The 23914-nt window shown below is 42.2% G+C and overlaps 1 protein-coding gene across 2 annotated transcripts; it reads right to left on the bottom strand.

Moving 5' to 3' along the window:
• Positions 1-283: 283 nt before the first annotated feature.
• On the bottom strand, positions 284-22106 carry psip1b (PC4 and SFRS1 interacting protein 1b). Of its 2 annotated transcripts, XM_060937826.1 has the most exons (15): positions 21921-22103; positions 21436-21528; positions 21288-21349; positions 12124-12262; positions 11505-11996; positions 9586-11311; positions 8389-9231; positions 7143-8089; positions 6799-6986; positions 6600-6643; positions 6434-6513; positions 4957-5058; positions 4656-4833; positions 4419-4461; positions 284-2391 (listed from the first exon to the last, which is right to left on the bottom strand). In XM_060937826.1, exons 2-15 carry the CDS (start codon positions 21520-21522, stop codon positions 2367-2369), a joined length of 4956 nt encoding a protein of 1651 aa, XP_060793809.1. In that variant the 5' UTR covers positions 21523-21528; positions 21921-22103; the 3' UTR covers positions 284-2366. The 2 variants fall into 2 exon arrangements, with proteins under 2 accessions (XP_060793809.1, XP_060793810.1); XM_060937827.1 differs by lacking the exons at positions 284-2391; positions 4419-4461; positions 4656-4833; positions 4957-5058 and having other exon boundaries at positions 6484-6513; positions 6776-6986; positions 21921-22106.
• Positions 22107-23914: the final 1808 nt, after the last annotated feature.

Raw genomic sequence — 23914 nt, forward strand, 5'->3', positions numbered from 1 at the left:
TCAAAACAGCATAAATATCTAATAATTAAAATATGACATGGCATTAAAAGTAATAAATATTTAAAAATGAATAATTAAAAAAGTAGCTTGGCTTAAATGCTAATATGGAAAAATGGGCACTGGAAATTGTTTTGTGACGTTTCAGGTCATTAAATTCAATGCATATTATTAAATTATTAATTATTAATATAATTCAGAGAAGTGTAGGATCTCACATCCACAAATACAATCTACAACTTAATAATAATAATAAGAAGAAGAAGCAGCATGCCACAACAGAGTGTGACAGTAAAGAAAAGTTTTATTCACACTGAGCAGAAACAATATGGAATTGTCACAGCGAAACACACTTGCACAACAATCTTAAAATCCTGTAAAAACAGTTTATTACAGTATAAAGCAGTGTGTAGGTGTGTATAATGGATTCAGAATAAATACATGAGTTGATTAACCTATGGATTTAGATCACTTTAGATCAGATCCAAACGCTGTCTTAAAAGGAGCAATAATCCATTTTTAAAGCTTTTTTTTTTTTACTTGTACAAATAACCTGGGATATATGCAGACAAACATGGAACCCACCTACTCAACCATTAATCTTACATAACGCACCTTTACAGACACCTTATCCACTTCAGAACAATAAAAACACACTCGCTCACAATGGTTTAGTGAAACAGAACAAGAAGCAAAACATGAAATAAATCTCAGATTTATGAGATACCTCACATCTCAAACAAATGAAGTCAATTAAGATGGCAGATGAGGGCAAGTGGACAAGAGTTCACTTCATTATTCATATCCAATCATTATTGGAACGCAGCATGCTTATAAAGGTGTGCAGTTTTAATATAGTAATATTTAATATACACTTTATAAAGGCTGGGGGGATGGCGTCATCCGTTACATGTGTAATTAACGAGAGGAATGAATAACTGCTGTAGTGGTATAAGTGTGCGAGATCTGATCCACCTCTGTAATGCAGAATGTGTTATAAAAAGGAAACTTGAGTAAAACCGATCAAGTGGAATAAATATCCTGGGAATAAGAGGATTGTAAACAAAGAGGATTGTAAAATGAGATTAAACCAGCAACAGACACAAATACTCCTACATTTACACAGGGAACGCGCTCTGTGCGTGTGTGTCTCTCCCCCCAAGTGAGTGACTGAAGGAAAAGATCTCTGCAGTTTGAGTTGAGCTGTACTATTTCCGTGGTAACCACCTGTGCTGGATAGTTAAGCAATACATCTGACATGATTCAGAGTGACTGTCCTGATGTATGAGGATCCATCAACCTGTCATCAGTCTACTGTATGTATTTGATTAAATGTCCATTTGTCATTCTATTTGCCTGTGTGTCTGTTTACCTTAGTCTTTGTTTGACTTCCTGTTAATTTTTGTGCCAGTCTGTCTTACTTTACATTATCAGTCCTTCTGTCAGTCTATTTACCCGCATTTGTCTGTCTATCCATCCGTCCATCTCTTTGTCAGGTACACAAATTAAGAAAGAAAGACGATCATTCCGTCTCTCTACTCATCTTCTAGCCTGCCTCTCTCTCTATCTTTGTCCGTGTCCCTGTTATTCTATTTGCTTGTGTGTTTGTCTTTTAATGCATGTCTGTTGGTCCTCTATCCATTTGTCTCTCTCTCTCTCTGTCCATTCTCTGATATTTGTGGTGATATAAAGAAGTGACAGCAAGATGTTTCTCTCTCAAATCCCTCTACTCACATTCTATCATTTTAGTTCAGAAGAATGTGGTAATGCCATAACACTGATGAAATGTTAGAATGTCAACCTCAGGACATGAGACAGTGCATGTGTCCACTCGGCCAATCAGTAGTGACTTTACAGTGCAGCAGATTTAAAAAATATAAAGCACATATAAAATTAAAACAGTACACAATGAACGTGACACGAAAACACAGGCTCCCCCTTAACGAAAGGGCCCTTAATGCTTTAAATGACACTGAGCCGCAGTCCAGTTGTCCCAAACAGGGGTTAGAGTGCATCCCTGCAGATGTGTGGAGATGAGAACATTGAGAGCATTGCAGATTATTAGAATTAGAGGAATAACTCAAGCAAATATGCTACCATTGCTAACAGTGAATGGACACAGGTCATTCATTAGTATGACGCCATGTGCATAATGCTAATCAGGTCACTGTTAGCAGGTTAGCGTTCTGTATGAACAGAATGTAATCTCAGCGCAACCAGGAGAATTGTGTAATGCGTGTGTGTGTGTGTGTATCTGTGTGGGTGAGTGAGTGAGAGATACTGAGCTTATTGTGGATAATCATGGAGCACCAATTAAGAGCTGGACATCCATAAAGAACTCCAGACATGCGCATGTGTGTGCACGCGTTTCAGCTCATCTCTGCTGCAGAGTCACTACAGAGAAACACAGATGAGGTGAGATGATGAGATTAGACCATACTGTCAGTGCCATTAAATAAATAAATAAATAAATAAATGGTATAGTGTGAAATTATGATGTGTATTATAATATACACAATATGCAAGCTGATATTCAAATTTTGTCATTTAGACACAACTCCTATTTCCTCAGTAGGGTTCCAGAACTCTTCTGGTTCTTCAGGTGGGTTCCATGAACTCGTTTTCTCACAGGGTTCCAGAATTCTACAGATCCTAGCGACATTCAGGGACTAATAAATCTAAAGCTAGAGAATTCCAGTAATCTTTCATTTTCTCAGAGATACAGAACTCAGGGGTTCTTCACAGGGTTTCTAGAACTTTCTTTATAGGGTTCTTTAGCTCAAGGTTTTGCAAAACTTTAGGTTTCTCAAGGTGGTTCCAGGAACACTTTCATTTAGGCTTGGGCGGTATCCATTTTTTCATACCCCAGTATATTCCTGACTAAATACCCCGGTATGCCGGTATTTACGTTTTTTTTGTGTGTGTGTTTTTATATACTATTGTAGGCTTTATTTCATATCTTCTTCACATTCTATAGTAATTTATGTTTCTTTGTTATTCTATTTTTTTATCTATTCTGTTTTAGATATTCTGTATTTGACATTATAAAACAAACAGTTGAAATGTTTAAAGACATTTATTTAAACTGCCAGGATGACATGTTTTTGAACTCAGTGCCAAGCAATCAAGTAGGCCTATATTAATGTTGGAAATAAAAACACACATTAATAAAAATAAGAAGTGCAAATGCCAACAAAGCCAGCAGAAAACAAAACATTACATGTGAGTTCAAATCACATCTTTCGTAAATCAAAAGAAAATAATTTGCCTAATTCAAGCAATAACAGGTAGCTTTTTTCCACTCAAACAGGCAAATAGGCTATACAAGTAATGAAATAAAGCTATTTCGGGCTGCCCATTTAGAAGAAAATTAGGAATGCACTAAAAGCCTCTTTATGCAAAGCAAACGGGTTAGCATCCTTAGCTGAGTGATTGGAGAGAACTCGAAACATAATGCAATTCAGTGCAATAGCCAATCCAAGGCAGAAACAACAAACATGAACAGAAATCATACATTGGGCCCCATGCTCCCAATAGCCTAAATGAAAATAATTCGCTAACTTAAATTTACATTTCTGGTAGTGGTAGGCCACAAGTAATTCTTAATTTCTATCAAATATTCTTTGCCAAGAACACCAGCATATTTATTTTATCTGGCTTCAGCTGGCAACGCTGTGGTGTGACCGTATTTCCTGCTGTACTGAATACGCGCTCAGATGCAGCGCTTGTTGTGCATATGCAGAGGTATTTGCGGGCAACTTTTGACATCATTGGCAAACGTGTTTCATTCAGTTTCCACCATTCAAGTGGGTTTTCTTCAGCATGGATTGTGTCCTCTTGCGCATATACTGACAGTTCTGCCTGTGCACGCTCCGCTCGGTTCACCTTTATCATTCGGCAGAAAATCAAAATGCTCCCAGACAACGGCTGAGGCATTGGCTTTTTTGACCAATTCCGCACCGCCATCATTTGCAGTCGCCATCCTCACGCACTGACTGGGCCTTATGACTGGGCCAACTGTCGCTGCTATCTGTTGACCAAAGATTCTAGAATCTTTGCTGTTGACCCACAAACTGCCATCTAGTGGCGTGCACGCGCTGTACCAGAGACGGTTGTACTATAATAAAATTGCATTACAGTCGTTTCGAGTAAGTTGGATAAAAATACAAATATATTTATTTTTGATAGTATTAAAAAAAATATATCGCCGGTATTTTATTGTACCGCGGTACACGATATTTTCACCATACCGCCCAAGCCTACTTTCATTATGTTCAGGAACTCTCTAGCTGTTTCAAAGAGAGGGGTTTCAGGAACTATGAGGAAGCTAAAAACATCCTGAAGTAAGTGTGTGCGCGTGTGTGTGTTTTTAAAGAGTAAAGTTTGAATAACAGCCTAAACAGATTCTCACACACTCCTACCTGTGCTGCATGAGACTGCTGGTGTGTGTATGGCTCTCCTCTGCTGTAGGGTTACACACACACAAGCGTATTACACACACAGTGCAATATGAGGAGTGTTTTAAGTGAGAATTTGGAGAAAAAGTATTAAATAAATAGTAAAAACTATTTCATAAAACATTTATCATTATGATTTTCATTTTGATTTTAGATGGATATAATTCAGCAAATAATATGTGATGTGCATGTTACATGTACCAGCAGCAGTCTGAGATGTGTGCTGCTCCGCCCATCTCTCTCTCTCCTCCTGTAGTGAGTGGATGTACTCGGGGCTGAGTGTGTCCTCTGGTTCTCCAATCAGATAAATGTTCTTAAAGCGGTAGTACAGCATGGACGCTTTAAACATAATCGCTTCACTTCCCCGGAACCACCGCATCTACACAAACACACAAACTCATTTTCGTTTCAAAAACAAAATGTCTGGTTCCAAATATTATATTCTACTATCAGTTGCCAGAGTAAACTATAATAATACCGGTATATGGGTGTGTGTATGTACCTTGCGGAGTGTGTCGATGAGCTCACTGTGGTTCTGAATGTGTCGGGAGGAAACGGACACTGAACTCAGCTCATCCAATGCCAATAAACACTTATTCACGTCCTACAGAGAGGAGCAAATATGGTAACATTAACACAGACACACACTAATCTATGTACACTGTATACGAACACACAATGTTCACAACAGTCTTGGCTTATTATGTAGGAACAAAAACACACTGGTGAGGTGTGATGAAACGGAATTACTGTTATCACCCTGAAGTTGATTATTTTCCTATAACAGCACATCCCCAAGTGTTTTATCCTTCTTATACCACAGTGTGGAAGCGGGGCCATGGTCAAGCATCAGCTGTGGATGAAGAGAAGGGACGTTGATCCGGCAGGTAGCGTATGAGGAGTCTTACCCATGTCTGACTGCCAGCAGTTTATTTACGCATGTCATTTGTGTGCTTGCAGGAGAAGCCAATAATCAGAGAGAAAGCCGAGAATCAGCACAGAGCTGTGCGTGTCTGTGTTGGTGTGCGTCTCAGAGTGAGACTACAGAAAATGTAGTGCTGAAAAGCACAAGTAAAAGAATAAATTGCCTTTAAGCTCATTCATCTACTTCCCACCTCTTCACTACCAGGACCTTGCATACACCATACACAATGCATTTATAGCTATTTTTAATGTTTTGTGAATCAAGCACCAATCTCTCTTTTCTCCGTCTCTTCAAGTTAATGACAAAATAATTTACACAGTTTGTCATTTTTATCAGCAAGAAAGCATGAACAACTCTGTCCTGAAGATATCAGAAAACTTAAATCTACAGCTTTACCTCTGACTTGCAAAGTGCTAACAATGTAAACTCCTTCCATACATGTTACATAAACATCTCCTTATAGGAAATTTCACCAAAACAATGATTTTTAGGATCTATTATTAGTGGAACATCCACTGTATGAGTCCCTGTGAATGAGCCGTTACTGTAGAAATGATAACATATTCGAACGAGCGCATTAATATAAACCTGTGATTTTCAGCTGCATTACAGTCAGAGTTGCTCATCTCATCATCTCTAGCCACTTTATCCTGTTCTACAGGGTCGCAGGCAAGCTGGAGCCTATCCCAGCTGACTACGGGCGAAAGGCGGGGTACACCCTGGACAAGTCGCCAGGTCAACACAGGGCTGACACATAGACACAGACAACCATTCACTCTCACATTCACACCTACGGTCAATTTAGAGTCACCAGTTAACCTAACCTGCATGTCTTTGGACTGTGGGGGAAACCGGAGCACCCGGAGGAAACCCACGGGGAGAACATGCAAACTCCACACAGAAAGACCCTTGCTGGCCATGGGGCTCGAAACCAAACCTTCTTGCTGTGAGGCGACAGCGCTAACCACTACACCACCCAGTCAGAGTTGCTGTTATAGAAAATTAATCAACACCTTCTGACCAATCAGGAAGTTGAACAGTGTACAGTTCTTACTGGCTTTTCTAAGGTCATGGAGATCCTGATATCACCATGCAGTCTGTATAGAAGAGAGTCTGTGACTGACAGAGCAGGAGCTGAAACACACACACATATACACACACAAACAATAAACTCCAGAACCCATTTGTAAATGTTCAAAACAATTATGTCATTGTCTCACCTCTTCGTTTGTCCATTTTGTCCTCTGCTCTATGTTTACTCAGCCTGTGCAAGCACGCACACACACACACACACACACACACACACACACACACACACACACACACACAGTGAGTTTGGGCTGCTTTCTGTCCCTCTCTAATCATCATGTAGTAGTTAAATATAGTAGATGCAAACATCAGTGTCCTGTGTTCACTAACTCCTGTGCCTGCTCCATCTCTCCTCTCCTCTCCTTCCTTTTCTCTTCCTTTTGGTCTTTTCCGTCACTCTTGTCATTTTTCTCTGCTTGGTTTGTGCCTTGTTTCTGCGTTCTGCTTCTGGTAGAAGTGACCAACCCCTGAAGAGACTTTAACACACTCAACCTCCTCTCCGCCAATACTCTACTCCTCTACGAGAGAGAGAGAGAGAGAGAGAGAGAGAGAGAGAGAGAGAGAGAGAGAGAGAGAGAGAGAGTTTTAATACACATAATTAATCTAATGTATGCAAAAAAGGGGCTGTGGCCTGTTTATTATTAATTGTACTTTGAGTCTAATTTCTCTCCTACTTGCTTCCTCTTTTCATCCTCCAAGTATCTCTGCTTTGCAGACTCCTCCTCCTCTCCCCTCTTCTCCTCCTCTCCTGCACCTCCACTCTTCTGTTTGTTGTCTAGCTGCTTCTTCTCCTTCATTTCTTCCTCTCCCCTCTTCTCCCCCATTTCCTCCTTGCCTTTCTTCTTTTTCATCTTCTCCTGCTCAGTCTCCTCCACTCTCTTCTTTTCAGTCACCTTCTTTACTTCATCTTCATTCCTTTGCTTCTTCTCCCCCATCTCCTCCTCTCTCCTCTTCTCCCCCATCTCCTCCTCCTCTCCTGCATCTTCGCTCGTCTGCTTGTTGTCTAGCTGCTTCTTCTCCCTCGTTTCTTCCTCTCCCTTCTTCTCCCCCATCTCCTCCTTACCTTTCTTCTTTTTCGTCATCTTCTCCTCAGTCTCCTCCACTCTCTTCTTCTCAGTCACCATCTTTACTTCATCTTCGTTCCTCTGCTTCTTCTCCTCCCCCATCATCATCTCCTTCTCCCTCTTCCTCTCCTCTCCTGCAGCTTTGCTCCTTTGCTTGTCATCTAGCTGCTTCTTCTCCCTCCTTTCTTCCTCTCCCTTCTTCTCCCCCATTTCCTCCTTGCCTTTCTTCTTTTTCATCTTCTCAGTCTCCTCCACTCTCTTTTTCTCAATCACCGTCTTTACTTCATCTTCGTTCCTCTGCTTCTTCTCCTCCCCCCTTTTCCTCTTCTGTCCCTTGTATGCCTTTCCTCCCACCTTCTCTCCATCCTTCTGTTCAACCTCCGGTTGCTTCTTTTCCGTTTCTTCCTCTTCATCCCTCTTTCCCTTCTGTTCTTCTGTGCTCTGTCTCAGAACTCTGCATCCTCCCTCATTCACCTCTCGCTTTTTCCTCTTTCCTACCTCGCTGTTTTCTGGTTCTGAGTGGCAGAGATTCTCTTCCTGTTGCTTCCTTCTCGAGGCTGAAGACACACAAAACCACACTCGCTCACACACTATAAACACATCTTTACTTAACCACAACTTTTCTTTCAACTCTGCTAGCATCATTCATCCATCTCACAGTGGGAAAACACATTATTATGAATCTGACTAATGTAATTTTTGGAAAAAAAATTATTTGATGTTGAAACGTGTGGTGCTGTTGAAGGACTGAAATGAAAAGTAATCATGCCCTAATGCCACAGTAACCAATCAGACAGCAGTTCCCACCCCAATGCCAATTTCCTATCAGAATGTAGTTCTGAGTGAGTGTGTGTACCTGCAGGGCTGGTGACAGGGTCAGTGGTGACAGGGTCAGTGATGGCTGGGATAATCTCCTTTCTCTTCTTCCTTTGCCCCTCTCCATCATTCAGTGCATCCTCTAGCTGTTTCTTCTCAGTCTCTTTCTTCTGTCCCTTTTCCCCTCTAGCCTTCTGTTCTTCTGCCCTCTGTCTCAGCACTCTCCGTTCTCCCTCAACAACTTCCTGTTTTCTCGTAGGCACCTCAATCAGAGCAACACCTTGGGGTTCAACCAGAGAAGTAACTTGGGCTTCAACAAGAGCATTGCCATGGGATTCAACAGGAGACCCAACTTTGGGTTCACCTGGAGCAGGCTCTTGGGGTTCAACTGGATTGGTTCCCACTGGAGTTGCATCTGGGGGTTCAGGAATTGCATGCCGGGATTCAAATTCTTTCTGTTTTGTAAACTCCTCCTCTACTCCCTTCTTTTCCTTTGTCTCCTTCTCTCCTGCATCTTTGTTCCTCTGCTTGTCATCCAGCTGCTTCTTCTCCCCCGTCTCCTGCCTCTTCCTCTCAGTCACCTTTTCCACTTCTTTTACACCTTTTGCATTTTCATTCCTCTGTTTCTTCTTCTTCTCCCCTGTCTCCTCCTCTATCTTCTTCCTCTTCTCTCTCTTGTACTCCTTTCCTGCCATCTTCTTTCCATCCTTCCCCTCAACCTCCATTTCTTCCTCTGCATCTTTTTTTCTCTTCTCGTCTTCTGTCCTTTGTCTCAGCACTCTGTGTCCTCCCTTGTCCACCTCTTGTCTTTTTCTCTTTCCTACCTTGCGGTTTTCTGGTTCTGTGGGGCTGTGTTTATCTTCCTGTTGCTTCCTCCTTGAGGCTTAAGACACACAAAAAACACTCACACTATAAAAACACATCTGTTTAACTGTGCTCTCTCAACTCTGCTAACATCACTCATCCATTTCACAGTGGGAAAAGACATTAAGTATCTGACTAATAAAAGTTTTTTTAATTAATAATAATAATAATAATAATAATCATTATTATCTGATGTTAAAATGTGTGGTGCTGCCAAAGGAGCAAAAAGATTAAGTAATCATGCCCTAGTGCCAAAGTAAATAATCAGCCCACAGTTCCTTCCCCAAAGCCACCGTGACCAATCAGACTGCAGTTTCTGCCCGAATGCCACACTAAAGAACCAAAATGTAGTTCTGAGTCTGAGCATGTTTACCTTCAGAGCTGGTGACAGTGTTAGTGATGGCTGTGATATTTTCCTCCTTTTTCTTCCTTTGCCCCTCTCTATCCTTCCATTCATCTTCTGGCCATGTCTTCTCAGTGTCTTTTTTCTGTCCCTTTTTTCCTCTATTCTTTTGCTCTTCTGTCCTCCGTCTCAGCACTCTCCGTTCTCCCACACCTTCTTCTTTAAGTTTCTTTAATGGCACCTCAATCAGAGCAACACCTTGGGATTCAACCAGAGAAGCAATGTGGGGTTCAATAGGAGCAGGGCCATGGGGTTCATCTGGAGTAGCATTTTGGGATTCAGCTGGAATAGTGCCTTGATGTTTAACCAGAGAACCAACTTTGGGTTCACCTGGAGTAGGCTCTTGGGGTTCAACTGGAGTTGCATCTGGGGGTTCAGGAATTGTATCTCGGGATTCATTAGCAGCATTTTGGTGTATAACTGAAGAGTCATCTTTGAGTTGGGGCACAAAGCATTTGTGTCTGAAGGCTGAGACTTCAAGATTTCGAAGCTGAATTTCAGGGTTGCGAAGGAAAGTCTCAGAGCTCCGGAGCAGAGTCTCAGGACTCTGTAGCCGTGGCACGGTAACCCTCAGCCATGTCTTAGGGTTCAGGATTGGGGTTTGCACCCGAGTCTCTGTGACTCTCAGCAGAGTATCTGGGGATTTTAGTTGGGTCTCTGGGGTTTGGAGCCGGGTTTCTTGGATCTGTAGCAGTGGCTCGGTGACCTTCAGGCACGTCTTGGGATTCTGAAGCTGAGTTTCTGGGGTGTGGAGCCGAGTGCCTGGGGTTTGGACACAAGTCTCTGGGGTTCTGAGCTGAGGGTCTGTGGTCTGGAGCTGATTCTCTGGAGTTCTGAGCTGAGTCTGCAGCCATGGCTCTGTAACCTTCACCAAAGACTTGGTATTTCGTAGCTGAACCTCTGGTCTCCGTAGCTGAACCTCTGGTCTCCGTAGCTGAACCTCTGGTCTCCGTAGCTGAACCTCTGGGGTTTGAAGGTGAGATTCTGGGGTCTGGAGGTGAGTATCTGGGATCTGGAGCCTAGTGTCTGGAGTTCGGAGTCGAATCCCACCAGTCTGCAGCTGTGGCTCTGTGACCTGCACCCAACCCTTGGAATTCCGTGGCCGAGGTTTAGAGTTCTGTAACCGTGGAGTGGTGACCTTCACCCAACCCTTTAAGTTCCGAGGCCGAGGCTCTGGGGTTTGGGGCCGAGTCTCAGGGTTCTGTAATGGTGGATTGGTGACCTTCGCCCAACCCTTTAAGTTCCGAGGCCGAGGCTCTGGGGTTTGGGGCCGAGTCTTAGGGGTTTGGGGCCGAGTCTCAGGGTTCTGTAATGGTGGATTGGTGACCTTTGCCCAACCCTTTAAGTTCCGAGGCCGAGGCTCTGGGGTTTGGGGCCGAGTCTTAGGGGTTTGGAGCCGAGTCTCAGGGTTCTGTAATGGCGGATTGGTGACCTTTGCCCAACCCTTTAAGTTCTGAGGCCGAGTCTCTGGGGTTTGGGGCCGAGTCTTAGGGGTTTGGGGCCGAGTCTCAGGGTTCCGTAATGGTGGATTGGTGACCTTCACCCAACCCTTGGAGTTACGGGGCTGAGACTCAGCTTTCTGTAACGGTGGATCTGTGACCTTGACCCAACCCTTAACCTTGACCCAACCCTGGCACGGAGTCGCTGGGGTTCTACGCCGTGTCTCTGGGGTATGGAGTCGAGAGTCTGGTTTTGGCTGCAGTGTAAAGGATGCAAAATAAAATCAGGATTCTAATTTTCAAAAGAAAAGAGCACAGTAAATATTGCAAAATATCTCTTGATTAGCTAAATGTAATAATTTCCCTTATTACACAAGTGACCAAAATAAAATGAAAAGTAAATAAGTTTTTATTTTTACAAAATAAAAAGTCCAAACTTTGCACACATACCATATTCGTTTCCACTCTGATAGGCAAATTTGTCTTCAGCTTAGTCCTTGTCATCTTTTTGGCTTTGACCATTTTTGCTTTTGTAAGAATTTTCTTCCTAGCAACATCCTTCACTACAGTCGTTGTCTTAGCGATGATAGTTTTTTTTGCCAGGATGACCTTTTCGGGTGGGGTGTTTTTTTTAGGTTGAGTTGTATCATCAGCAGGTGTTATTGCTTTATTAGATGTTGGAGTGGCAGCAGACACTTTTTCAGAAGGCGTTACAGTCTTCTTTTGGCCTCCTTTAGCCCGGCTCGGCATCTGTCTCCTAGCCAAATTTTCTGAGATAGATGGTTGATTCGGAGTGGTGCTGGTTTTCACAAGTATTTTATCATTCTTTACCGGAGTTGAAGCATTAGGGAGTGTGTTAGCTTCATTTTTCTTCTGAGCGTTCTTTTCTGCACTCCTTGCCTTCCTCCGCATCTCCTGCAGCTTCCTCACTATATCAGCTTTCTGCCAAAGGCACAACAACCAGAATGGCAATGTTTATCTCAAATGTAATCAGCAAATTTATAAACAGAAAATGAATCATATTCACAGGAAATACATGCCCTAACATTTAGATATGGTGAACTCAGACCTTTTGCCCTTTGAGGCCAACCCCTGGGTCATTTTCGATCTCCCACATGGCCTGTTCAAAACCTCCTCGTTTGATGGGCTTCCCATATTTCTCTTTGTTGGGCCAGTAATGCACGACGTCCTTAGAAAATAGAGATGTTCTGTAGTAGTAGTAATAACAATGTTAATATTACTATTATTAACAACAACACCACATTAGCAAAATACTTTACAAACATAAATAAGTTATAGTGATGTTATAAAACATTTTATAAAATACATAAAATGAACTGAATTATTTATGAAAATAAAATGTGGACACACCTACTCATTCATAGGTTCTTCTGTATTTTTACCATTTTCTACATTGTAGAACAATACTGAAGACACAAATATGAAGTACCACCATATGGAATAACATAGCCACCATTTACCTTGATGACACTTTGCACACTATTAGCATTATCTTAACCAGCTTCATGAGGTAGTCACCTGGAATGCTTTTCAATTAACAGGTGTGCCTCGTCAAAGTTCATTAGTGGAATTTCTTGCCTTCTTAACATGTTTCAGACCAAATAGTAAATAATAAAAATGCAGTAAATAGCCTTATTCCACAACTGGGTCATTCCATGTCAAATTAACCAAAATTCAAAGGTTTTCCCACCTCAAATTTTTTATTTTGATAATTTTTCTTCCAGTGATAGATACACAGATGTGATGACCAAAGCCCAAATATTAGGTCTCTGTGATGATCTATGAGCTCATTTCAGCCTGGTTTGTATAAGGGGGGAGGTCAAAATTAAAATTTTTGCCTACAATCTGGAGCAAAATTAGGGCTATTAAAAAAAAAAAAAAAAGGACATTTATGATTGCCATATCTTCATTATTTGGCTTGTACTGCAAGTTTGGGAGGTATACTTTAGGATTTGGGCATCATTATCATCAGCTTTGAAAATATGTATGAAGGGCAGCATGTTAAAAATATAAAAAAATAATTTACCCAGTTATGATTGCATTTTCTAGTAAGTTAGAGTGCTTATTACGAAAAAACTACACCACAGCTGTCCATATCTTTAACACCGTACTATTGTGGACCAACTTCTTATGCCCTTCATGTATTTGCATGGCTGTAGATGTTATATATCTTAAAGGAAGGAACATGCAAATTTGACCCAGCATGAAAATGCCAAATTATCCCTTATGTTAGGGGGTCAAAATCCAGGGAGGGACACATAGTACATAGCTGGTATTTTATATATTTAAAGTAGGTTAATAATATAAAATAATATATAATAATTAGGTATGTAATATCTTTCCTTCTTAGAAAAATATTGGCCTCATTTATGCACAAAAAATGCTAATTTTTTCTTCTGAGCCAACTTTGGCCTTGCATAAATTGTTAATTATTATGACCTGGGATCTAAATTTGTGGCAATTTATTTTTAGCTTTGCTGACTTCAGCAACAAAGCTGTTCAAATAGCTTAGTCTGGCATCCGTCTGTTCATCCGTTAGCAGGGCACGTTTTGACACCGTAAGAGCTAGGAGGCTCATATATGGCCTGAATATACCTCGGGTGACCACAACCTAGCTCACCAAAAACTAGGTCACTGTGACCTATTTTCCTGATTTTATAGGCCAAAGTTTGTTGTTTTGGGGGCAATTTACATGTATTCCCAATGGGGAGGATTTGGACCTGCATTTCAGTGGCCTTTTCAAGTTGCATTTACTTTGTGATATGATTTAATAGACTTTGACAAGACCTTTTGACCCATATGACCTACTTGACCTTATTTTCAAGGTCACAGGAGGGTTTTAAATCTTCAAACAATAAAGTCTTTATAGTGGCTTCTAGGTTGAAATAAAGCAGGTAGTCACAGCAAATCGCCATGCGATGGCATCGGGGGTACCGTAAAAAGGCTTGCTGCTCGGGCAAGCCTCCAAGCTACAACAAGTAACCACATTCTGTCGCCTATTGCGCTCTATGAATGAGCTGTCAGGGAAATCCAAGGTATCAAGTTCTTGTACGTCTCTAGGGAAGATGTGGCAGAAGCATCACAGGCCCAAGAAGAACGGTACAAAGAAGCAAAGAAGGTGCCTGGCATTAGAAGCCATCACAGCTTCATGATGGGCCTAACCTGAGAATGTACAGGATCTCTGCAGATATTTCCATGACAAGTGGGACTCTAGCACATTCTACTGCACATCATGATATCCAAGAATACAAGCCTGGTGCATATGTGGCAGCCGTCTATGACCAGGTCTGGTATATAGGAAGTGTGCTAGAGGTAGACGAAGACCAGGATGATCTACTCATCACTTTCATGAGGCAAACACAGAATCCTTGCATGTACAAATGGCACAGGTAGAAGGACGAGTGCTGGGTTCCTGTAGGCCATGTGCTGTGCTCGCTGCCACTTCCCAGTACAACTACAGGCAGACAGTACAAGTTCCAACAGATGGACACTGACAAAATCAGAGAGTTTTAAGTTGTTCACAAGTGTGCATGGATGAACTCTTAGAAACACTACCAGTGTATAGATTGGCATTAATAATATATATTGTGACTTGTTTTGAACATTACCTAGAGTTTTTTGGAAATTATCATACTTTGCTGTGATAATTAATACATGTTGATCAATGATCTGGCTTGTACTGAATTTATCTTTGATAGCTAGATATGTCTGACTTGAAGTATGGCTAAACTGTTAGTTAATATACATTTTTGTATGAAACAAAACAGTGTTCGCTTTTTCAGAGGATTTCTAGCAGTTGGTTAATGTCAGACCCCGGGTCCAACTGTCTTGTTGTAACTTCAAAAGGGAGAGTATTACATCTTCCATTTTTTCACATATTATTACCAAGGCAGATATTTAAGCACAAAAAAAACTGAAATTGCTATAAAGTGTCATCTCTCTAGCCGCTTTATCCTTCTACAGGGTCGCAGGCAAGCTGGAGCCTATCCCAGCTGACTATGGGCGAAAGGCGGGGTACACCCTGGACAAGTCGCCAGGTCATCACAGGGCTGACACATAGACACAGACAACCATTCACACTCACATTCACACCTACGGTCAATTTAGAGTCACCAGTTAACCTAACCTGCATGTCTTTGGACTATGGGGGAAACCGGAGCATCCGGAGGAAACCCACGCGGACACGGGGAGAACATGCAAACTCCGCACAGAAAGGCCCTCGCCGGCCCCGGGGCTCGAACCCAGGACCTTCTTGCTGTGAGGCGACAGCGCTAACCACTACACCACCATGCCCCTTTTGAGAAAAGTATGTATCCAATTATGACAAAAATAGCACTTTTCATTCTGGGTCCAACTTCAGGGGTTAATAAGTCAGTGAATATAGCCACTAGGGCCTCGAGCTTGTTTAATACGCTTAAGAAGTTTACTGACAGTGTACATTAAAAATTTTAGGTCTCTATCATCACTAAGCTAAGAGTAATGAAGAAATAAAAATCGCAAAAATACACTAGCGAATTTTCGTTTAGGTGATTTTTGTAGACTGCGTGTAGAAGGCGTGACCGACCGGTCAATCCAGACAGGAAGGCCACGCCTTCAGAAACATCAGCTGATAAAAGATGCGTCACCAATAACATCCGGTGACACTCTGAGGAAGACGACAGTCGTAAGTCGAAACATGTCAGGTAAACAAACCTAAAAAATTAGATGTCTGATAAAAAAGAAAAAACTAACAATATTCAATATAAGACATAATGAACGTAATCGAAAGATTAATAATAAGTTATGGAGATAAAAGCATCAAGGAGTTTCGCCGCCTTGAAAGATTGACGTGAAAACGGGCACGCTACAGAAACCACCTGAGATTCAATCTGCGCTGCCGGAATGAAAAAGTCGTACCGGCCAGCCTGAACATCAAGAACCCGATTCCAACCAGAAACGCGGAGAAGATGATCAGGAAAGTGCGGATGACTCTGGTAAAAGAACGGATACGGTGCACAACTGACAAACTCAATAATATCAACAGAAAACTACATAGGGAGATGGAAACTTTCAAACGCTGGTTTCCCCAGAACAAGGAAATGGAATTAGAAATAAACGGAGACTTGGCAGACATACACGAGCAGGAATTTACCAAGACAAAACCCCGACAAATCCGAAAACTGGACAAACTCATCGCACAGAAAAAGAAGGCAGAACCGGAGCACGCACACATCAACGAAAAATGGATCCACAACATATCAAGGTACAAACTCTCACAAGCAGAATGCAGTATACTAGGAAAAGGACTCAACTACGCTGTCACACCGCACAATATACCACACGATGAATTCATTCTGGCAACTGAATTAGCATGTGAGAAAATACAGGATCAGGGACAAAAAGCAGCACTAAGAAACGCAATAGCTGGTATATTGAAAACGGCCAAACCACCACCCAGCAACATCACCAAACAGGAAGCCAAAGCCATGAGAACATTAGCAAAAAATAAAGACATCACAATCCTCCCAGCAGATAAAGGCAGAACAGCAGTTATCATGGACACCGATGAATATGAACACAAAATGATGGAATTACTCAGTGACAACGCCTTCGAGATATTAAGAAAAGACCCAACAGAAGACAAGAAAAAGAAACTTAAAGCACTACTCAAACCGCTACTCGATGAAAATAAAATAGATAAACAGGCATATAATCATTTAGTACCCACAGCCAATGTCATCCCCAGGATTTACGGTACACCAGAAATACACAAACCAGGAACACCATTACGCCCCATAGTAGATAGCATTGGTTCAGTGACATACAACTTATCAAAAGCACTCACCGAAATAATTAAACCATTACTAGGACTCACAGACCAACACTGCAAAAACTCAAAACAACTGGCAGAAGAACTAAAAAACATAAAAATGCAACAAGACGAAGTTTTCATTTCACACGATATCATATCTCTTTTCACCAGAACACCCACGGAAGCCACCATACAGGTAGTACAAGACAAATTAAAAACAGATAGAACGCTCAAGAAACGCACAAACCTCACTGTACAAGACATCATGCAGCTCCTTCAATTCATCGCCACGTCCACATACTTTCAGTTCAGGAACACAATTTACAGACAAAAGGAAGGTTTTGCCATGGGAGACCCACTATCAGCCATCATGTGCGGCTTTTTCATGGAAGACCTGGAGCAGAAAGCACTCACTACAATACCAGCGGAATACAGACCAACACTCTGGAAACGTTATGTGGACGACATATTGGAAAAAGTAAAGAGAGGATACACTCAACAACTTACCGACCATCTCAATACTATAGACAATACCGGCAATATAAAATTCACACATGAAGAGGAAACGGAGCAGTCAATAGCATTTTTGGACTTAAAAATACATCACACAGAAGAGGGGGACATCAAAATAAAAGTACACAGGAAACCCACACACACCGACCAATATTTAAACTGGACTTCTGAACACCCCATAATGCACAAAATATCTGTAGTTAGAACATTACATGAACGCGCAGCAATAATTACAGATGCACAGGACAAAGAACAGGAAGAACAACATATACAACACGCACTGAAGGCATGTCAATATCCACAATGGGCAATATCCAAAGAGGCGGAACAGGTCAAAAACAATAAAACACAGAAGAAAGAGAAAAAACAAACCAACAAACAAGAACACAGGGGAGTAGTGACATTACCATACATCAGAGGAATAACGGAACGCATTCAAAGAGCAATGAGGAAATACAACATTAACACACCTGTCAAACCACACACACAACACTCCGTCAGATCCTGGTTCATCCCAAAGACAGAATACATCCGGACAACAGATGCAACACTAGGGTTGGGCGGTATTACGGTAAGAAGGTATCCCGAGGTATCCAAAAGTACCAACGGTATCGGTCTCATTACCGTCATTTTTAAAAAATATATAATATCTAAATAAATATGGAGTACATGAGGTCATAATATAAAATAATAAATTGAAGATCATCCCGAATAACTGTGTGATCGTATTTTCACTAATTCTATCAATTTCCTAAAGAAGTTCTCATCGCGTGCAGGGTTGTTTATGTCGTTACCATGGCAACCCTGCGTGACATTTGGAGTCTGACAGAAAGCTTCGCAAGAGACTGAGACCGGGGGTGTCATGGCTCAGATGGCTTAGGCACCGTACCATAAATCCGGGGACCCGGGTTCGATTCCGACCTGAGGTTATTTCCCGATCCCGTCTCTCTCTCCCCCGCTCATTTCCTGTCTCTCTATACTGTCCTATCTAAAAAAAAAAAAAAAAAAAGACTGAGACCGCGGTTGAAAGATGGCAAGTCAAGATAACAAGTTTGTGGCAAAAAAAAATACAACATCGGCAGTGTGGCAGTATTTTGGTTTCAAACCAAACGAAAAATCTAATATGCCCCCTAAGGCACACCATAGCCTGGGGTACTCCACTTCCACGAGATCTCTCCAATGAGTTGTGTTTTGAGTAGGTTACATGAGTAACAACAAGGTAAAATAATATAACGTATGACATTTGGGATGTGGGTAATAAACGTTTGAAATGTCATCTACTGAAGAAACGGAAGAAAACATCGTAGCGTAAACTGTTAGGTTTCTGGTGGGAATTAGCAATGCGCTTGCTATCTTTGTTGGGTGTGTTAAACCGTATGGATTTAAGTGGAATAATTGTAAGGAGTTATGTGATCAAGACAACGTTTTAAGCAAGGTAAGGCCATTTGATTATTAATTTCCCCGCCATGGCATGACGTGGGCCCATATGATTTTGCCTTGTGCAGCTATCACGCATTTGAATTAGGTTCGCCTCATTTGCGCTGAAGAATATGGTTTATCGCGCAGTCTAAACGGACTTGGGTGTTGGTTGATTCTTTTTCTTTTTTTTATTTCCCATGCTTGAAAGGGTATGATCCTGCTCATTGTGTACTTTTTTTTTGATGGAGTAGGTGAAATAGTGCTGCAAATGGTGTTTCAACGCAGACATGTGTAAACGGTAAACGACAGTTGAATGCTATTTTCAAGATGAAGGAAGAGTTGCGTGATGCTTTGAAATCTCTCTTAATACATTCATCAATGCACAAAATTCGCTTTGCTGCTTAATCCATACCACAATGCACACAATTCGCTATGCTGCTTTTAAATAGTACATTTGAGGCATAGGCGCACGTTACACAGTAGGCCGAAACAAAATATTTTTTTCTCGGTAATACCGTATACCCCGGGAAAACACAGACAGTTTAAAGGTATCAAAATTTGGATACCGCCCAACCCTATGCAACACCATATATGAGATTCCATGCCAATTATGCAATAAAACTTACATTGGGGAGACAGGAAGGAGTTTCAACACAAGAAAAAATGAACATAAGAAAGAGTGCGAAAAGGAGACAGCTACAAGACAAACCCGAACAATAAAAGAAAAGGCACAACAGGAAAATTATAAGTCAGCCATAACAGATCACTGCAAAAGGGAAAATCATATTATGGACTGGGGGAATGCCAGAGTCATCCACACAGAAGATAATAAACATCAGCGCTGGATCAGGGAGGCCATAGAGATCCGTAAGCGAAGTCCAAGGACCATCAACCGAGATGAGGGAGCATACATGCTCTCCCATACCTGGAGTGCCATCTTGCAGGGGACGAACTGACAGTAGAAGGCGTGACCGACCTGTCAATCCAGACAGGAAGGCCACGCCTTCGGAAACATCAGCTGATAAAAGATGCGTCACCAATAACATCCGGTGACACTCTGAGGAAGACGACAGTCATACGTCGAAACATGTCAGGTAAACAAACCTAAAAAATTAGACGTCTGATAAAAAAGAAAAAACTAACAATAGGTGATTTTTGCTTTTCCTGTACCACCCGAGGGCTAAACTGGACAAAATATGTAGGCAATGATGGTTAAAATCAGGAGAGGACCAACTTTTCTGATAATAAAATCCATGTCATAGACCTAACGCTTCTGCAAGTACTTTTTCTAGATGCACAAAGCTGCTCCAGAATTGAAGCATTCAAGAAGGAAATGACCCCTACTTCAAGAACAAGGCTGAATATCAACAGTTAGCAATAATTAAGCTGAAATACTTGGCCTTAGTACTACCAAGGCATGCTACTTGCAGTGTGCAAAGTTTAAGCAAAATCAAAAAGTTGAGGTGGGAGGCTCTGGTTGAGTTGACATGGAATGACCCAACTGCAGTAATCCATATTATGTCCAGAATCGCTCAACTGTGTAAAGAGAAACTATATCCATCATTACTTTGTTTTTTTTTATATGAAAGTATGTCCCTTTACACACTCATCCAGAAGGGTAATTTTGCACAAGGCCATCTGTCTACAGCAGAAAAAAATAAAATAAAATGCGTCTGGAAAAATCCCAAGGGAGTCTGGAGCCAGAATCGTGATGTTATCTGCAGAAGCGCGAGCAGGCTGCACGAGCTTTGCACGGTTTCAGTGCACAGCCTGTGTAGACCAAGTGCTCCCATTTCTCTCTCATTGTCCGGTCTTTTGGAAAATGATAAGTACTAATCCCATCATGATTGGTGTTGCTACACCCTCCTACGATACATCTGTTAACCATTTTAATAATTACGTGATAATGTTGAAGAAATTTGCAGAAAACCACCAGGTCGTTTTCTCATAAACAAACCAGCGCTGACGTAGGATTCAGAGGGAGGCGTCCCGCAGATGACATCACGAAAATCAATGTTTCCCGGGAAATTCAAATGCCAAGTTTTTTCAGAGGCGGACCAATTCACCTCAAATGGCTTGATTTCAACTGAATATTTCTGGTATTGCGCAAGGTAAAAAAATTGCAGAGAATGCAGAATGTTACAGATATTTGACCAAAGTTTAATATAAAATAGGAGAATTACACTGATCTTGCTCCTGAATTTACCCGTGATATGCACTTTAAGACCTGAAGTGTCTTTTGAAGTGTGCGAATGAGAGAGAGTGAGCGTGTGTGTGTGAGAGAGTGAGCTCGATCTGGGATTCTGTCAATGGCTAACAAAAGCTATCAGGGTAAACATACACAAACACACACAGAACATATATAATTACACAGTAAAGTTTCTTGTTGACACTAAATCTCATTCCCACTTGGATTAAATCCACGCTGCAGTTCTGTATAATTACCATTTTTGCAGAGACTCTGTGTGTGTGTGTGTGTGTGTACTCACGTCTGGTGTGTTCCATAAAAGAAGATTGGGATCTTATTCCTTGGAGCCTTCCCAACAGAAACCTGTCCATGGAAAATAAAAACAAACAAACAGTCATTTGCATGTGTGAGTGCATGCATCTGTCTGTGGAGGTGAGTGTTTATGTTACCCGGGCAGGCCAGAAAGGATAACCCTTCATTTTGGCAAACACGACGTCACCAGGACTGAAGTCATGGTGCGGAGACACACACTTCATTTTACACTGTAACACACACACACAGAGTGTTAATGTCTACTGTATAACACACACACAGAGTGTTAATGTCTACTGTATACACACCAGTAATACACATGTACACACGTTTTAAAATACCACCATAAAGTAAATTAGTAGCTAAATCTTAAATAACTCTCTCAATCCTATACATGCACAGTAGTCAGCAATGGCTCATACACTACCTAGTTCACTTTATATTTAACAGAGAACCATTTGGGATGCAGCCAGCGGCTAAGATGCTAACAAGAGGAACAACAACACAACGGAGGAATGTCGCTAACTATTTGACTAAAAGACACGCGCGTGTGCGCATAATGTACAACTGTAAAGTGGATAAAGAACAGAAGAGTGTACGCATTTAACCTTCATTCACTTACCAACTCTGCTCTATAACACTACTATACTCATAAAAGCAAATTAGTTCATTCCTCTAGCGCTTTCTACCACTCAACAATATTCCCCTTCACCCGCTTTCCGATAAGCCCCGCCTCCAGCACTAGGATTGGTTCATTAGTATCCCGCGTTGCGCATTGGAACTTTCCGATTGGTGAGTACGGGTAAATATACTTGACTTAACCAATAATAGCAGAGGAGGCGGCTTCGATCGGAACACAAGTGGCGTGCAGAGAGGCGCTTTCTGGACTTGTTCGCTCTTGTTTAGAATCAATATGGCGGTTCGCGAAACGAACTCACAGGATTACCGCCACCTGCTGTGCTGGAGCGTGAACACGAAACTCCATCCATCCATTATCTGTAGCCGCTTATCCTGTTCTACAGGGTTGCAGACAAGCTGGAGCCTATCCCAGCTGACTACGGGCGAAAGGCGGGGTACACCCTGGACAAGTCGCCAGGTCATCGCAGGGCTGACACATAGACACAGACAACCATTCACACTCACATTTACACCTACGGTCAATTTAGAGTCACCAGTTAACCTAACCTGCATGTCTTTGGACTGTGGGGGAAACCGGAGCACCCGGAGGAAACCCACGCGGACAACATGCAAACTCCACACAGAAAGGCCCTCGCTGGCCATTGGGCTCGAACCCAGGACCTTCTTGCTGTGAGGCGACAATGCTAACCACATCACTACCGTGCCGCCGTCTGTCCATCCATCCAGCCATTATCTGTAGCCGCTTTATCCTGTTCTACAGGGTCGCAGGCAAGCTGGAGCCTATCCCAGCTGACTATGGGCGAGAGGCGGGGTACACCCTGGACAAGTCACCAGATCATTGCAGGGCTGACACAGAGACAAACAACCATTCACACTCACATTCACACCTACGGTCAATTTAGAGTCACCAGTTAACCTAACCTGCATGTCTTTGGACTGTGGGGGAAACCGGAGCACCCGGAGGAAACCCACGCGGACACGGGGAGAACATGCAAACTCCACACAGAAAGGCCCTCGCCGGCCATTGGGCTCGAACCCAGGACCTTCTTGCTGTGAGGCGACAATGCTAACCACATCACTACCGTGCCGCCGTCTGTCCATCCATCCAGCTATTATCTGTAGCCGCTTTATCCTGTTCTACAGGGTCGCAGGCAAGCTGGAGCCTATCCCAGCTGACTATGGGCGAGAGGCGGGGTACACCCTGGACAAGTCACCAGATCATTGCAGGGCTGACACAGAGACAAACAACCATTCACACTCACATTCACACCTATCGTCAAATTAGAGCCACCAATTAACCTAACCTGCATGTCTTTGGACTGTGGGGGAAACCGGAGCACCCGGAGGAAACCCAAGCGGACACGGGGAGAACATGCAAACTCCATACAGAAAGGCCCTCGCCGGCCATTGGGCTCGAACCCAGGACCTTCTTGCTGTGAGGCGACAGTGCTAACCACATCACTACCGTGCCGCCGTCCGTCCATCCATCCAGCCATTATCTGTAGCCGCTTATCCTGTTCTACAGGGTCGCAGGCAAGCTGGAGCCTATCCCAGCTGACTATGGGTGAGAGGCGGGGTACACCCTGCACTCAAAGAAATGAAACATGCATGTTGCTGGAGTTAAATAACTAGTTCATGTTAAATTTATTAAATATTGTCATGTTTAACAATTAAATCAAGTGAGTTTTGTTTTAATAACCTAACAGTATTGGTTTTTATGATTATTAGACCTTATTGAGTTGGATTTATGTAATACAGTTGATTAAACTGCATTAAGGTTGTCCCAATGCGCTCTCCGTACTTTCTTGCACACGCTCATTAAGGCAGACGGGGGGGCAACGGCCATTTTTGTAGAATTCCAGCGACCACATTGTTCTTGTCAGTCCTCACTTGACATGCTGGATAAGACAGTATTTTTTGAGCAAGGAGCTTAGTTTATCTTTTTACTGTTGTCTGAAGTATAACGATTTTACAAAA

This window comes from Neoarius graeffei, chromosome 13 (genome assembly GCF_027579695.1).
Source record: "Neoarius graeffei isolate fNeoGra1 chromosome 13, fNeoGra1.pri, whole genome shotgun sequence".
In the NCBI taxonomy this organism is placed as follows: domain Eukaryota; kingdom Metazoa; phylum Chordata; class Actinopteri; order Siluriformes; family Ariidae; genus Neoarius; species Neoarius graeffei.